Here is a 16353-nt window from a genome sequence, read left to right on the forward strand (position 1 = left end):
TTTCACATTGTGAACTTGTCATCTGAAACTACTCACATTAACTATATGGCTTGCAACAAAGAATTCTGTAAAGATTATTTAGAGTTGAAGCCAGAAGAAGCTAGTTGTTGTGACTTATTTCGGATACTTTATTCATGTGAATTAGAGAAAAAAAACTTTTGTGATGCTCCTGAAGGAACAGAAAGCACACGAGGTTTTCGTCGAAGATGGATCATTTTTGCCTCTCTAGCTATGCAGAGATTTTTAATTAAGTCCAGAAAACCCATGAACAGTGTAGGTACTAAAATTGAGCTGTGGTTGAATTATCCTTCATGTAATGGTGGTCTTCTCCAGCTTTTCTTGAATTTAATTCAAGGTAACTCGATTAATTTTTCATCCTCATATATATGGTCTTTTTCTATATCGTTTTCTAGGTGCCAAAAGTTGCTTTGCCCTCGTCATGTTTCTACATTTATTTCATTTTCATTCTCCGTTGTCTGCGAGGATTCATCCTAAATTCACTACTAAAAGAATGCTAAATATGGGATTTCCGACGGAAAATTAGTCGAAAATGTTTCCAACAAGCCAATCACTAAAGTGGCTTAATTAAGTAGCTCTCGAGGAGTCTGTTTATTCTCTCCGTCTGTTAGAAATTAGCGATCATTTAGTAGTGTTTATTCTCTCCGTTTGTTAGAAATCAGTGTTCATTTAGTAGTGATTAATTTTACGATTGTCAATCTATCACAACCTTTTTTATTTAGTCTTGAGACTAGCAATATGAGTAAGCTCATGCGGTCACACTATAAGAGCTAGCAATACGAACGGTTAGGATTCATATAGCTGACCCCAATCTACTTGTTGACGCACAATTATTGTTTTTCCATTTTCTTAGAAAATTTGTGATAGGTCTTGAACTAAATCTTGAATATGAAAATAATATAATAAAGTGAATTGTTTCATCCATGTAAAATATGCATTTTAATTCTATGGTTGGAATATAGCTGATCTTTATTTGCTTGCTATAGATTATTATTCGGCAAAACTTGTCTTAAAATTAAAGTTTCAGGTTTCTAAATTTAGACATACATCTTCTAAAAGAAGAAGAAGAAGAAAATTGTTGACATGTGATTTGGGAAAATTTTCTGTTATATAATTATGAGGTATTTGCAGGAAAAGAGGTAATAAGACCAGACATGAAATCGGAGGAGTACACGTCGCTGGTCGGAAAACTTGATTGGAGGGTTGACTTAGACAAGACCATAAATATGGGGGCCAGCCACTATGGCCCTTCACTATCAATTATGGCTGCTAAATTGTCCTATGAAAATGAAGCTTTCACTAAGAAAGTTATCACAGAAAATTGGCAGGTATTTTAAATATTTACAGCTGACTAGCCAATATACATACGTATATTACATATTAATAGCATATATATGTCGACTACTATTTCTTTGGACTTACGACTATTTAAGTTAATTTCCCTATTTACAGCAGAAACAGACTTTACAATTTACTATACTAAACTTTTAGAGTATCCATAATTTCGAAAGATTAATGAGTATATAATTTTTATTTTTATTTTGCAGATGGACTTCATAAAGTTTTACAACTTTTGGAATGGTAAGTCCGGTCCCGTCTCTCTTAAACCAGATTTATTAAGATCTTTCTATTGTTTTTAATTGTGTTTCAATTTGAATGTTGTTTTTTTATTTTCCAGACCGTGAAAAAATACTAGTATCAACGTTTTTATTGGGAAACTTCCTAAAGATATTTTGAAGATTTATAAGGACCCCAGTTCTTGCCTTCCGAAGTACAATTATTTATATATTCTTAAAAGACAAAAAAATCAATAAGATTCGATTTGTTCTCTGATAAATATCAAGTATTTTATCCCCACATGTTATCTATGTACTTAACTTCAAGCTTCTTACATTAATAACCACTTTTACTTATTTATATTTTTATCAAGTAGTAAGAAATAAGAATCCAAAGGAACTTGTCTTTGATATATTAAGCAAAATAAGCACTATGAAAGTGAATACAAAGTTATGTACTACTTGATGACCACAAAAACTTTTGAGTTCCCAAATCGATGGTTGATGCATTATTTGTTCCTACGCGATCTTAGGTATCTTACCTCATGAGCTAATTTTTGGGGTTGATTTAGATTTAATGTCTATTTCTTATCAGGGTAACAAAGCCTGACTCATCACAATTCATGATTTACCCCATTATTGGTCTCACTTATATGAATCCGCGACTTTTGTAGGATAAAAAAAAAAAATTGAACCAAACTAACACAAAAAAAAAAAAACATAAGTAGGTTTCATGCACTAATTTAGTGCGTGAAAAGACCAAACTGCAAAAATAAAAGTTTGGCCTTTCACTCACGAAATTCGTGCGTGAATGAGGCCAACAAAAACTCATGCGTGAATTAGTATATTTGTACATTGGTTCAAGTCTACATGGATATGTAACCACATCTTCAATGTGATAACAAGCTATATAAGTGTCAAATGGTCCATTTCCTTTACTTCTTCAAATCCAAGTCAACTTCAATATCCACCTAATTCACAAGCCTGCATTTTTTCCTAACCACATCAACCTCCAACTCTTATATTAATACTAGATGGCTGCAGCACGGGGCCCAACATTTCGGATTATAGTGTATCTATGTGTATGTAGTTGTGTTTAGATAATATATATATATATACTATGTCCAAAATACGATTAATATAACATTGTAGTTTGTGCTCCGTATGTAAAACTTTATTTTATTCGTGTTTCCTACGAAAATGTATTAATACTTTTTAAAAGAGAAGATTTGTTTAAAAGAAAACTATTTTCTTCTCTTTGAGATAAAATAATAGCAATATTTAAGCATCAGTTGATACTTTCAATTTTAATTTGATTAATTTAAAAGTGTAAAATACTTATTATTTTTTATCAAATTTTGATTTGGATAATTCTAATTCAAATTATTAAATTAATTTTATATGTTTGAAACGAAACAAAGTAGAAATTAATTTTCTATTTAAACGAAGAAATGCTATTTTTTAATTTTTGGTAAATATTTTCGGTTTAACTCATTTTACTTGTCATGTTATCTTTTGCATGGTTTTTTAAGGAAACGCGAATTAGAATTATAATTTGACTAATTTATCTTATTCATTATTTGATCTTCATTTGATATTAAGCTCTTTTCACATTTATTAGAGTAAGAATAAAAATAAAAAAGTAATTAAATTGTATGTTATTTTTTAAATATATATATATTAAGTATATTTATTTTAGTAAACATAATAAATAAATGACATGGCGGAATAGAAAATACAGCAATTAAATATTTTGAAGAAAAATAATAATATGATGTCCATGTTTTTTGCTGTGCAATAATTTCATTTGCTCTCACTAATTGGGTTAATATGCATGTGCCAATGAATCCACTATTATTGACTTGATAGGGATACTTTGGGAATTATATGAATATTGTTTGATTATTTAGTATATGGGATGCACGTTTTTTTTTTTTTTGACGTTGCATTTTTTTTTTAATATGGGATCCATTTTTTTTTCATGAGTTTGAAGAGGGTGGGGTCCACTTTTTTTTCATGAGTTTGGGGAGGGTGGGGTCCGGTGTTTTTTTTTTTTTTTTTTTAGAGTGACTGTCGACGAAGCATGGGTAAACCGATGCTTCTATATACTAGAAAAATAGAAATATAATAAAGTATTTATATCTACTTTTTAGAAGAGTTGGTAATATAAAGTATAAAACGTCATTTTTGTTTACTCTTAAATAAAAAAAATGGGACCGAACACGGACGACGATGTTGCCTCTATAAACTGGCTCTTCTATGTAGTAGTAATAGTAAAGTAATACATATAATTTTTTTATCAAAATTTGATTTGGATAATTCTAATTCAAATTATTATATTAATTTTATATGTTTAAGATGAAACGAAGTAGAAATTTGATTTTTTATTTAAACGAAGAACTTCTATTTTTTAATTTTTAGTAAATATTTTTTGTTTAACTCATTTTACTTGTCATGTTGTTTTTTACATGTTTTTTAAGGAAACGTCAATTAGAATTATAATTTCACTAATTTACCTTATTAATTATTTGATCTCTATTTAATATTATTTTTTCTTTTATGATATTAATCTCTTTTCACATTTATTAGAGTAAGGAAAAAATGAAAAAGTAATTAAATTCTATCTTATTTTAATATATAAGTATTTTAAGTACGTTGCTGTACAATAATTTCATGTGTTTCCACTAATGGGTTGATACGCATGTGGCAATGAATCCATCATTATTGATTTAATTGTTTGATTTTCTAAGAACTTTTATTTTAACATTGTTTGTTTTTTTAATATGGGATTCATTTATTTTTTATAATATTAGTTGTTGTTTAATATATATGGGGCCCACATTTTTTTCCCAAGAGTTTGGATGTGGTGGGTTCCACTTTTTTTTCTTTTCTTTTTTTTAATACTGGTTGGTGTTTAATATGGGGCCATGAAGAACTTCTATTTTTTAATTTTTAGTAAATATTTTTTGTTTAACTCATTTTACTTGTCATGTTGTTTTTTACATGTTTTTTAAGGAAACGTCAATTAGAATTATAATTTCACTAATTTACCTTATTAATTATTTGATCTCTATTTAATATTATTTTTTCTTTTATGATATTAATCTCTTTTCACATTTATTAGAGTAAGGAAAAAATGAAAAAGTAATTAAATTCTATCTTATTTTAATATATAAGTATTTTAAGTACGTTGCTGTACAATAATTTCATGTGTTTGCACTAATGGGTTGATACGCATGTGGCAATGAATCCATCATTATTGATTTAATTGTTTGATTTTCTAAGAACTTTTATTTTAACATTGTTTGTTTTTTTAATATGGGATTCATTTATTTTTTATAATATTAGTTGTTGTTTAATATATATGGGGCCCACATTTTTTTCCCAAGAGTTTGGATGTGGTGGGTTCCACTTTTTTTTCTTTTCTTTTTTTTAATACTGGTTGGTGTTTAATATGGGGCCATGAAGAACTTCTATTTTTTAATTTTTACTAAATATTTTTTGTTTAACTCATTTTACTTGTCATGTTATTTTTTACACGGTTTTTAAGAAACGTCAATTAGAATTATAATTTCACTAATTTAGCTTATTAATTATTTGATCTCCATTTAATATTATTTTTTCTTTTATGACATTAATCTCTTTTTACGTTTATTAGAGTAAGGAAAAAATAAAAAATAATTAAATTCTAATTTATTTTAATATATAAGTATTTTAAGTATATTGCTGTACAATAATTTCATTTGCTCCCACTAATGGGTTGATATGCATATGGCAATGAGTCCATCATTATTGATTTAATTGTTTGATTTTCTAAGCATTTGCTTTTTAACATTGTTTGTTTTATTAATATGGGATTCACCTTTTTTTTTTTTTAATATTGTTTGATTTTATTAATATGGGGTCCATTTTTTTTTCCCGTGAGTTTGGATGTGGTGAGTTCCACTTTTTTTTCTTCCTTTTATTTTATTGCTCGATGTTATTTAGTATGGGGCCCACCCTTTTTTTTTTGAAGGGACAACGGACGATGAAGCATGGGTTTAGGGTTTATATAGTTTTTTTTTTTATTGGATTCACCTTTTTTTTTTTTAATATTGATTGATTCTATTAATATGGGGTCCACTTTTTTTTCCGTGAGTTTGGATTTGGTGAGTTCCACTTTTTTTTTTTATTGCTCGATGTTATTCAGTATGGGGCCCACCCTTTTTTTTTTGAAGGGACAACAGACGATGAAGCATGGGTCTAAACCCATGCTTTATATAGTTTTTTTTTTTTATTATTATTTTTTTTTTTTTTTATATTACTTGGTGTTGTTTAGTATGGGGCTCACCCGTTTGAACATTATTAGTTTGCTCTATTTTTATGCATAATATATATATATATATATTCAAAACACGATTGATATAACATTGTAATTTGTGCTCCGTATCTAAAACTTTATTATATTAGTGTTTGCTAAGAATACAATGTCTGAACCTTTTTTTTTTTGACATTATTTATTTTTTTAATATGGGATTAACTTTTTTTTTTTTTTTTATATATTGCTTGATTTTGTCAATATGAGATACTATGTTCAAAACACGATTAATATAACATTGTAGTTTGTGCTCCGTATTTAAAAATTTATTATATTAGTGTTTGCTACGGATACGCATGGTGTTTAATATGGGGCCCATAATTTTTTTTTAACATTGTTTATTCTTTTAATACGGGATTCATTTTTTTTTAATATTGCTTGATTTTGTTAATATGAGGTCCACTTTTTTTTCCCGTGAGTTTGGATGTGATGGGTTCCACTTTTATTTTTTAATACTGGCTAGTGTTTAATATGGGGCCCACATTTTTTTTTTTTACAATTTTTATTTTTTATTTTTTTATTTTTATGGGCCTGTTTAATATGGGGGGGAATTTTTTTATTTTATTTATTTATGGGGGGGGCCAAAATTTTATTTTATTTTATTTAGGGGGGGGGGGGGGGGGGCACGACAGACGACGAAGAGTGAGTAAAACTCACTCTTCTAAATGGTAGAAATATATTGTGGAGGCGAATTTAGGATTTAAGTTTGATGAGTTTAATTTTTAGAGTTCTTCATATTGAATTCATTATATATTTAAAATTATGGATTCATATTTATGACTATTTGTTATAGTTTTAGTTAATTTTTACACATAAAATTGCTCTCTATGTTAGGTATCGGGTTCAGATGAATTTGGTATCTAGTATCCGCCTAGGCATATTATTTTTTTGGTACATCGCCTCGGCATATATACAAATACAAGTTCAACACATATTTAATTATGTCGTCACGTAAGTACTATACCTAATGTTAAAGCGAGAGATTTACTTGTAATTGTTGTATTTATCATAATTAATGAAGACTAAAGATAATGATGACACGCGATTCAATCAAGTTAATTTTGAATGTTGATTGATGTATAAAAATAATTAAGAAATTTAAGCATGCATGGAGATGGTGATAAGATATGAATACAGTACCGCTGAATTCCAAGATTTCAACTTTGATCCTTAAATTAATAGTTTTATAAGCATTTTAATTCGTCGAAGCTACTGAACACAACAACTAAAATGATCCAAGTTGTGGTTAAGAAAAATTAACATGGACGATGTCGTCGTAAAAGTCTTTCGTGGAATGCTTATCATCATATATAGTAATCGAGAACAATAAAATATATAATAATTTCAACTCCCTCCGTCTCATTTTATGTGATGCATTTTTTCTGGACATAAAATTTAAAAAAGAAAGAAAGGGGAATTTTTAAAATTTGTACTCTAAAACAAGCCATACATATTTGTGTAGTTATAAATAATCTCATTAAAGATAAAATAAAAAGTTTAAAATTAAATTGTTTGTAGATATAGAAATTATCGTTCTTTTTGCTATATGCCATAAAATTTATTGTTTGTAGCTTGTTATCACATTGAAGATGTGGTTACATATCCATGTAGATTTGAACCAATATACAAATATACTAATTCACGCATGACTTTTTGTTGGCCTCATTCACGCACGAATTTCGTGCGTGAAAGGCCAAACTTTTATTTTTGTAGTTTGGTCCTTTCACGCACTAAATTAGTGCGTGAAACCTACTTATGTTTTTTATTTTTTTGTGTTAGTTTGGTTCAATTTTTTTTTTTTTTTTATCCTACAAAAGTCACGGATTCCATTTATATTGTATACACTTTGAACATAATGTCCAGTATGGGGGTGTTGAGTTCCAACAGGTGATGGACTATTTGGTTTCTTTATATGGTTTACTCAATATCCAATTCTTATCAAAAATTTCGATTTTATGCACATTATTGTTTGGTTAGTGAAATCACTCAAATACCTGTCGATGTGCAGCTTACCAGGAAGTATACACCACACAAGCCATTATGTTCCAAGACAAAGTTGAAGATTCAAACCTAGTTGTGGTTGCATTTAGAGGGACCACCCCATATCATGCAGATGACTGGATCACAGATGTGGACCTTTCATGGTACGAGCTTGAAGGTGTAGGTAAGCTACATGCTGGGTTCATGAAAGCATTGGGCTTGCAAAAGAACAAACGCTGGCCCAAGGAAATAGATGAAAGCCCAAACCAAAAACTATTTGCATATTACGAAATCAGAAAAGAACTGAAGAGGATATTGAGCCTAAATGAGAATGCAAAGTTTATATTGACAGGACATAGTTTAGGAGGGGCATTGGCAATTTTATTTGCAGCCATATTGACTTTGCATGAAGAGGAATGGCTATTGGATAAATTGGAAGGAGTTTACACATTTGGACAACCTAGGGTTGGGGATCCACAATTTGGGAACTTCATGAAGGACAAGTTCAATAAGTACGATGTCAAGTATTATAGGCATGTTTATTCCAATGACATGGTTCCTAGGTTACCATATGATGACTCAACCTTCTTCAAGCATTTTGGATCATGTCTCTACTACAACAGCCTCTACAAAGGATGGGTAAGGTTTCTCATACCTTTGGATCACACTTTTTGTTGTTTATTTTTTATTTTGTTAATGTTTGAGTCACTTTGCACACCTTGATTATTGCACCTGATATCTGCTACCTTCTACCAGCAAAGGGCTTAGGTAGATGTTGAAAGAAATCAAGTAACTTTTCATGTCACACTGGTCTCTCGTGATTTCCATTCCACTTGATTGACCCTAGAATATACCATTGGATTTGGTTCATATTTCATTGCCCTAAAAGTCAATGCATGTGCATGTTTATCAAAAGTCTGATTAATTATTTACCTTATGTATCAATTGCAACAGCTCAATTTTTTTGTGTAATGCAGGTGGTGGAAGAAGAACCAAACAAGAACTACTTCTCTGTGCTATGGTTTTTCCCCATGTTGCTAATTGCAGTGTATGAGTTTATTAGGGGGTTCATCCTCCCTTGGACAAAGGGCAGTCATTACAGAGAGGAATGGTTCTCAAAAATGTTTAGGATGGTAGGGTTGGTGATTCCAGGGTTATCAGCTCATTGTACTATCGATTATGTTAACCTAACCCGATTGGGTTCTGTTCTTCATCTTCCAAAACCAGCTCACGAAGACGGTGTTAAACGCGATTGATTTCCAAGATTTAGAGGCATTTTACACCTTGTTTGGATGGTTGTTACATATCGTTTTATAATGCATCATATTATATTGTATTGTGTTGTATTGTACGTATGTTTTGTAGAATACAATGTCTGGATATATTGTATCGTTTTCATCGTTACATAATACCCATACATCAACAATTTGAATGATAAATCTACAGGAGATGTAGGGTCAGTGGCGGATCCAATTTTCACTCAGAGTGTTCAAAAGTTAAAATATGTACATGAACACAGAAAATTTACCCTAAATATACACTGTAATGTTTTTCCCAGGGTATTGGGGTGAACACCCTGAGCCATGACTAAATCCGTCCCTGTGTAGGGTACGAGATAGAGTTATTATAAAAAGACAGGGTAAAGATAAAATAAGATTATTAGATAATAAGTAAAGACAAAATAAATAAATAAATAGAACAAGGTAACGACGCGATCACTCCAAACCGGTCATTACATAAAATGAAAATTTTCGTCGTTACATACCAATAAATTTAACAATACAATATAATTTAAGTAACAACAAAAAAAACATTGTATTTAAACTGACAACACAATACATTACAATACAATAGGTAACAACCATCCAAACCAGCTGGAAAGAAATATTCCAAGCCAATGCAAAATCAAGTCAACTGCTTGAATATTTCATTTTATCTTGTCATTTTGTATTATTTTTATTGGCTTGAGATGAACTTATATTAGGTAACATGGTCAACGAAGATTATCAAGCGAATTTTGTTTTCCCTCTAATAGTACCAACTGCCCATATAAAGTTTTCTGAGTTATATCATGTTCTTTGGTGTTGAAAGTAGGGATAAAGAATTTACTTTTCCAACCCATAAGCTTGTTATTGGCATTATAAAGTAGGATTTTGTCATCCGAGTGCTGGATGCATAAGAAGAAAAAAAGTTTAAGATAACTCGTGGATTATTGGTAAATTCATTACATACAGATTGAATCAAAGGAGATGTTTTTAGAATCTTACAGAGCAACTAGAATTTTGTTGAAGATGGCAGGGCCTGAAGGAGAAACAAAAATAAGCTTTGTAATTGGAGCATCAAGATGAAACTCGAAGTTACACATCAAACTACTTCGACATTCATGGAAGACCGTGGGTACTTTTCACCCTGTTCATGCCTCTTGACCGTTTAATCATTCAGTAGCAAATATAATCTTCTAAGAGGGTCATTAAATGCCCTGCAGCATTGATTTCCAGAAAGCACGTCTTGACATATAACATTTCCAAATCATTGCCGCTTATTACAAGAATTACATGATCTGACCCATTCACTACCAAATTGCAGAGAAGTGCATCAGGAAAGAAGGGATCTACTCATTCAATACCAGATTTAAATCTGTGCAAGGATATCTGAAATCTAACACTCCTCTATGTAAAGGGAGGAGAATACCTGATATAGAGGCTTGTGGTAACATCAAAATGCATGGCATGTAAAGCAGCCACTCAGAGACCCTATTTGGCGAGTCCGACGGAAAGATAAGGCCTTGCTGGAGGATCTTGCTACTTCATGTGATTGGTTGGCTAACATTGAGCTTCTCATTTCATGGGCCTTTTTTTGAGCCGATCTAAGTTTGTTCATAATCTTATCCATGGATGACGATCTCTTTTTCTCCAGTTTCATCTGCATTATATTTATAGAAATACCATGTATTCAATTTGCAAACAGAAAACGCTTTCATTCTACTAGTGTATATGCAAGTTCTGTCCGTTCTTCTGTCCTCTATACAATTGTGAAATATGAACAATAAATCTTCCTCCCTTATTACATGGATTAAGAAAACCACCAACAGATTATAGCATCCACTAATAAGAGAACAGGTATCTTGATGATTATGTCATAATCCAATGGGAAGTTTCAAAGAAGTACAGGATAAACTATCCATTAAAACCTTTTTTCCTTCAAAGACAATTTAAGCTTATCATGTAGACATGGGGGAGAAGAAATCACCCTGCAGTTAGGAGGTTAATATACCAAATTAACGAGATATCTCTTCTCTCAACCCCTTCAGAATCTTGTAAGATTTCCGCGTCACTAAGGTCAACCATTATATTAGCAAATGACAGATAAGCAAAAAATGCATATAATTATATCAGTTTTAGAATCCACAGCTCATCTTTCAAGTTGTATTTTATCTGGAATAATGTAAAAGTTCAGTGAGGGAAGAACATCAAAAGGTCAGCTTATATAACACTTGAAGACCCTACATCTTAATCCCCCGTATCAACAACAAAAAATTCCTTTGCGTACAAGCCTAGTTCACCAGGCCAGACATCTCGACAGAGGATATTTGACTTTCAAGATAAACTGTATCTTACAGCCACTGGTAGAAGCTACTGGATGATTACCACTTCAACATAAGCTGTCTTTTCCAATTCAGAAAACTACCCTAACCTAGACCAGCAAGTAGTAGAATAGAAATCATAATTGATAAACAAGTTTTTGTTAATTGATAAATTAGCATTCTATTAGATATACCTTACGTAGACGTATGAGTGTAACATGCCTATTTTGTCACATATTTTATAGTAATACCCATTTTGTCCATATTCAAGTTTTGCTACCTCTAGACTAACAAAAAGTAGTCTTACGCATTCAGGCGCAATAAACTCAATTTAAACCATATAATTGATGAATCAAGTAAAGCTTATGGGCAACAGAAAGAAGCTTTAGAAACTAAAAGTGCATGACGGAGGTATGTGATTAAAGACCGACCTCTAGTTTCCTCATTGATGCCTCTGCTTTTGCCTTCTGCAGGTTCTCCCATGCAGTGATTCTTGCTTCTTCCCTCTTGATCCTAATATTTCAGAAGAGAATAGAGACAATTAATAGCATGAATTGAGAAACAAATGCATTTGATACTTGGAGAAAGAGAGGTTAAAGAGCATGAATGTGGTCTATCCTTTCTCAAACTGTACAGTTTATCGAGATTTTTAATGATCATAATCAACTTGAGATCAGATATATGATTAAGGCAATGTACATGTAAACCAATATTTTAGAAAAACAATGAAAATGAACAAAACAACACAAGGAAGCCTCTAACTGTCAGCTGGATGTTTTCCTTTCCCTTGTGTTTGCATCTTCTACAAAAGATATATCAGCTTTTCCTTTTTATACTCTACTTGTAATACATCCAATCAACTTACACTTCCATCAAACTACTTTCAATTGACAATGCATCAAAGCAATTCACTTACAAGCTAAGAAATAAAATATCATCACTTACTTTGAAATGCTTGTTGATGTCTCTGCAACATCCCAACCTGAAGACCGGATTTCCATAGCTTTCCTTTTCCAGTCATCAAGTTCCATGCACCTACCTGGAATTCGAGCTTTCTGTTTCTTTGACCACCTGGTCACTGTAACCCGCTCATCAATGGGAACATCTCTCATTTCTGCTTTAGAAGAAGGCGCACATTGCAATTCTACAAGTGGTAGAATAGATGGAGTTGAAGGAGAGAATGATGACTGCCTTATTGGAGATGAGGAAGGGCTTGCCTCGGGGCTCATTTGAGTGGCCATATCCCGCCTTGAGATAACTCGTGACACACCATTGGCTGCATCTTGAATATCATTCCCACTCTCATCTACAAATCAGACTTACAAGAAAGTTAAACACAATCGGAAGCCACAGTCATCATTTCTTCACATATTACACAACCCACAACCCACAGTTATGAGGGTTCAAAGGCTGGATATGATGGACTTAAAGATTTGTATATTTTCTCCCATGTAGAGAAAAGCTCCAAATTGACAATAGGCAGTGACAAATAAAGTTATTGCACCTCCAAAATGAAACCATCATGCAAAACTACCAAACACCACCCTGGCAATCGGGTTATGCCACATGGTTTACAGTTCATCGGTGTCTCCTATGGGATTCATAGGCAAACGTTAATGACCAGTGTGATTGTCTACAAGTCTATCACATATCGGAGTAGGTGCTTCCTGGTGCAAATTTACATCAAGGAAGTTGAGCTGAGCTTGATGATGTATCTGATTATAAAACTTCTTTAATGAATAACAGAAAATCAACTTTAGTTTCTTTTTTTCTGGTTACTTTCCTTGACAGTGCATTCCATTGATATAAACAGGTGACTTTCAGTGACATCCTCTAGCCAAAAAAGGTGGGTTCCTTTCAACTTTGAACCTTGAAAACATGGAAATACTGAGCATTCAAGGTTAACCAGTGGAAATATAGATCTCGATCTTCCAAAGAAACAATCAAGTATTGTGACCAATTAACCAGTGGGTTCTATTTGTAATGTTCTTGCAATATTTCCTCTTCTTTTTCTAGGAATTACCGCCTAAAATTATGCTACATTTCACTATTATGATGCTCCCACACTGTGGGATTCAACTGGGTATGTTGTTGTTGTTCACTATTATGATGCTGCAATGCCAATCAATGTGCAATTTCTTAGTTAGATTAAGCAAGCAACCAATCAACTGGAACAGATAAATCAGTACCTTGGGAAGTCGGCAAGGTCGATAAACAGACCAGTTCAGAGCATCCATGTACACTAACTGACCTTGCCATGCATGGCTCTGTGAGCGCATGCAAGTTTCCACTACCCAGGCTATCTCCACATCGAATTGACAGACCATCAGTTGCCATCACTCCCGTTGAAAAAGGGGAATTGGCTAACAGATTCCCATCATTTCCTCCCTTAAAAACAGGTGGTGCAGGAGAATACAATGAATAGTAACCTAGACCAGGAGGACCAAGAGGCCCACTTTTGGACTTAGGTCGCCTCTGTGGCTGCTGTAACGAAGTTCTCATGGAACTATCTCCTGAGACCGGGCTAAAAATCCACCTCTCTGCATCTTCCCATTTGGAAGGTAATGTCCTTCCGTTGTTATAAGGCAGCAATGCAGTATTCAACTGCCTGCGATTAGCACCTGAATGCAATGGCACGCGCTCCGAACTCCAGCCTTTTTGAACACCAACACTGGAATGGCGATAATTTGGCGTTCTTGGACTTGGAAATGAACCAGCTCGGCTAGTCGTAACAGGAGTCTTCTTCATGATCCCAAAACGCGGAGAAGAAGAGTGCCCCGCATTAATCACAGCATTGTTTAGATCTAGTGAAGCAGGCCTTCGCCTATCTGGTTTCTTCAGTAGTGATCCTGACCTAAACCTCCGGTCTTGACATTCTATTCCAACAAATTTTCCAAACCAAAGATCCACAAAAAGGAAAAATTAAAAAATTGGTTACCCAGAATGTGAGAATAATTGCTTTGTGCTTTGAAATGCTTTAGTGGCAGTACCTTTAAGAGCTTGAGAAAAAGAGTTTCTTGCGGAATCTAAAGACAGATTTTCATCATCTGTCTCAATCTCAATCTTGCTGTTCTTCTCTGCCTTTTGAACTGGAAGACAGAGAATGTGTGACTACCACAGGAATATTGAAGAATCTAGTTTAAGAGGCTTTTGTAGGAAGCCAACTGAAAAAGTTGAAAAAAGAGTCAAAGAGAGTAGTACCTTTTGCTTTTTCTTTTCTGCCAAGGTGACTATTTCTGTGTACCATAGCTTTGTTTCGATCTGTAACTGTACCACCAGAAGCTTCACGGCATTCATGCCCTGCCAAATGCTGATTCAATCAAACATTTCAGTCTTTCGAAGTGGACAAATTCCAGAAAAGTAGAGTGAGTACCACACTATACCGCCAATTTCCAAACAAAAAACAACTAAATCAACCTTGTTAATATTCCTCTTCTTTTTTTTCTTTTCTTTTTTTAGTACAGAGAAATCTTTGTTCTTCTCTTTAAAAGCATTTTTCTAAAACTAAGCTAGTGTTTTGCCATAGATTTTGAAAAGTTATCTTCAAATATCTATTTGGCCATGAAATTTGAAAACATTTTGAAAAGTTATCTACAAATATCTGTTTTGAACAAATTTTAAAAATTTATCGTCAAAATATTTTGAAGTTCCAAAAACCGCTCAGACCAGTTTTTGGGAGAAATTTCACTTCTACTCACAAAACTTTAATTTTTTTTCAAATAAAATGTCCAAACACAACTTCAAAATCTACGGCCAAAGAGGAGCTTATGTCAACTTCGCATTATATAGATAAAAATATAAAGAAGTGAAAGGACGCAATATTTTCATCATGATCCGAAATTATGAGACGGTGCATAATGAGATGTGAATAGACAATAGTATCGATTTAGCTTTGTCCAGTACTATAGCTCTAGCGCGTGTACTAAGCTTACGGAAGCATAAATTTGTCTTCATTATTATATTGCACCAAACAGGAAATACACGTGAATGATGAGAATCCAAACTAAAAAAGGAAAGAAATGCTAACATCGGAAACGGAGGAATGGTGATCGTGAGCATCGGAAGCAAATGAACACCGGTCAACGCTACCGGAAGCAGATGAGAATATGCTGCTGTAATTGGAGTCGCCTGTGAATATAACAGAATCCGGACTTACATCACGATGAACATTTCTACCCGATCTCGAATCCTGAAACCCTAGCTCCGGCATTGTCAATTTGCTTTCACTAGTCACAACTTCATTTTATATTACTCTCTGTTCATAAACAGGAAAGCAGAAAGTTAGTTTAATAGTAGGAATATAAACAAACAAATAACATTCTTGTGTGTTGTTAAGGAATTTAATTGCTCATGGCCTACAAATTAATTAGTCTCAGGATAGAACGGAAATCTGCACTTCAATTTACAAAACTTTAACTCAAATGCCTGAGAAAATCACCCTTGACAATGTTTGTTTTGGAAAATCAATAAACTTCATATTGCCAGGTGTATTAAATCTGAGGGAAAAACTTTGAATTTATAAACAAAAGAGTGAGATGAAGAGTTGCAATTCAAAAAGGCAATACATATTCTCGTTTTTCATTCACGCCTTAAAATCCAAACACTTCATTTCTCCGTCATCACACCGGAATCTCAATCTCCGTCACCGTTGTTGCAGACATTTAATAAGCGGTACCAACTGAGAGAATAGACTATACAAAGTTTACATGGAAATGGTAACTGAAATATAGAATGTGTATGTATACTATAAAGATGGTTACTGTTACTGTTATTACTGGTAATAGATTGTAATGGCGTGTTGGTCACGAGATTAGCAAGATTATGTATTTGTAACAATGGAATCTTCGCGCAAAGGACAA

At 32.7% G+C, this 16353-nt stretch overlaps 2 protein-coding genes across 3 annotated transcripts; one reads left to right on the forward strand and one right to left on the reverse strand.

The window, feature by feature from the left end:
• LOC132627850 (triacylglycerol lipase OBL1-like) lies at positions 1–9320 on the forward strand. The gene is made up of 5 exons (XM_060343443.1): positions 1–355; positions 1150–1346; positions 1566–1599; positions 7940–8550; positions 8889–9320. The coding sequence occupies exons 1-5, from the start codon at positions 46–48 to the stop codon at positions 9165–9167; spliced, it is 1431 nt and encodes a 476-aa protein (XP_060199426.1). The 5' UTR covers positions 1–45; the 3' UTR covers positions 9168–9320.
• Positions 9321–10102: 782 nt separating this feature from the next.
• LOC132627849 (uncharacterized) lies at positions 10103–16347 on the reverse strand. Of its 2 annotated transcripts, XM_060343442.1 has the most exons (9): positions 16060–16347; positions 15522–15749; positions 14696–14804; positions 14485–14583; positions 13684–14370; positions 12440–12800; positions 11926–12007; positions 10603–10833; positions 10103–10483 (listed from the first exon to the last, which is right to left on the reverse strand). In XM_060343442.1, exons 2-8 carry the CDS (start codon positions 15702–15704, stop codon positions 10627–10629), a joined length of 1728 nt encoding a protein of 575 aa, XP_060199425.1. In that variant the 5' UTR covers positions 15705–15749; positions 16060–16347; the 3' UTR covers positions 10103–10483; positions 10603–10626. The 2 variants fall into 2 exon arrangements, with proteins under 2 accessions (XP_060199425.1, XP_060199424.1); XM_060343441.1 differs by having other exon boundaries at positions 10103–10833.
• Between the last annotated feature and the right edge of the window lie 6 nt (positions 16348–16353).

Source organism: Lycium barbarum, chromosome 2 (assembly GCF_019175385.1).
Source record: "Lycium barbarum isolate Lr01 chromosome 2, ASM1917538v2, whole genome shotgun sequence".
NCBI classification, from domain to species: domain Eukaryota; kingdom Viridiplantae; phylum Streptophyta; class Magnoliopsida; order Solanales; family Solanaceae; genus Lycium; species Lycium barbarum.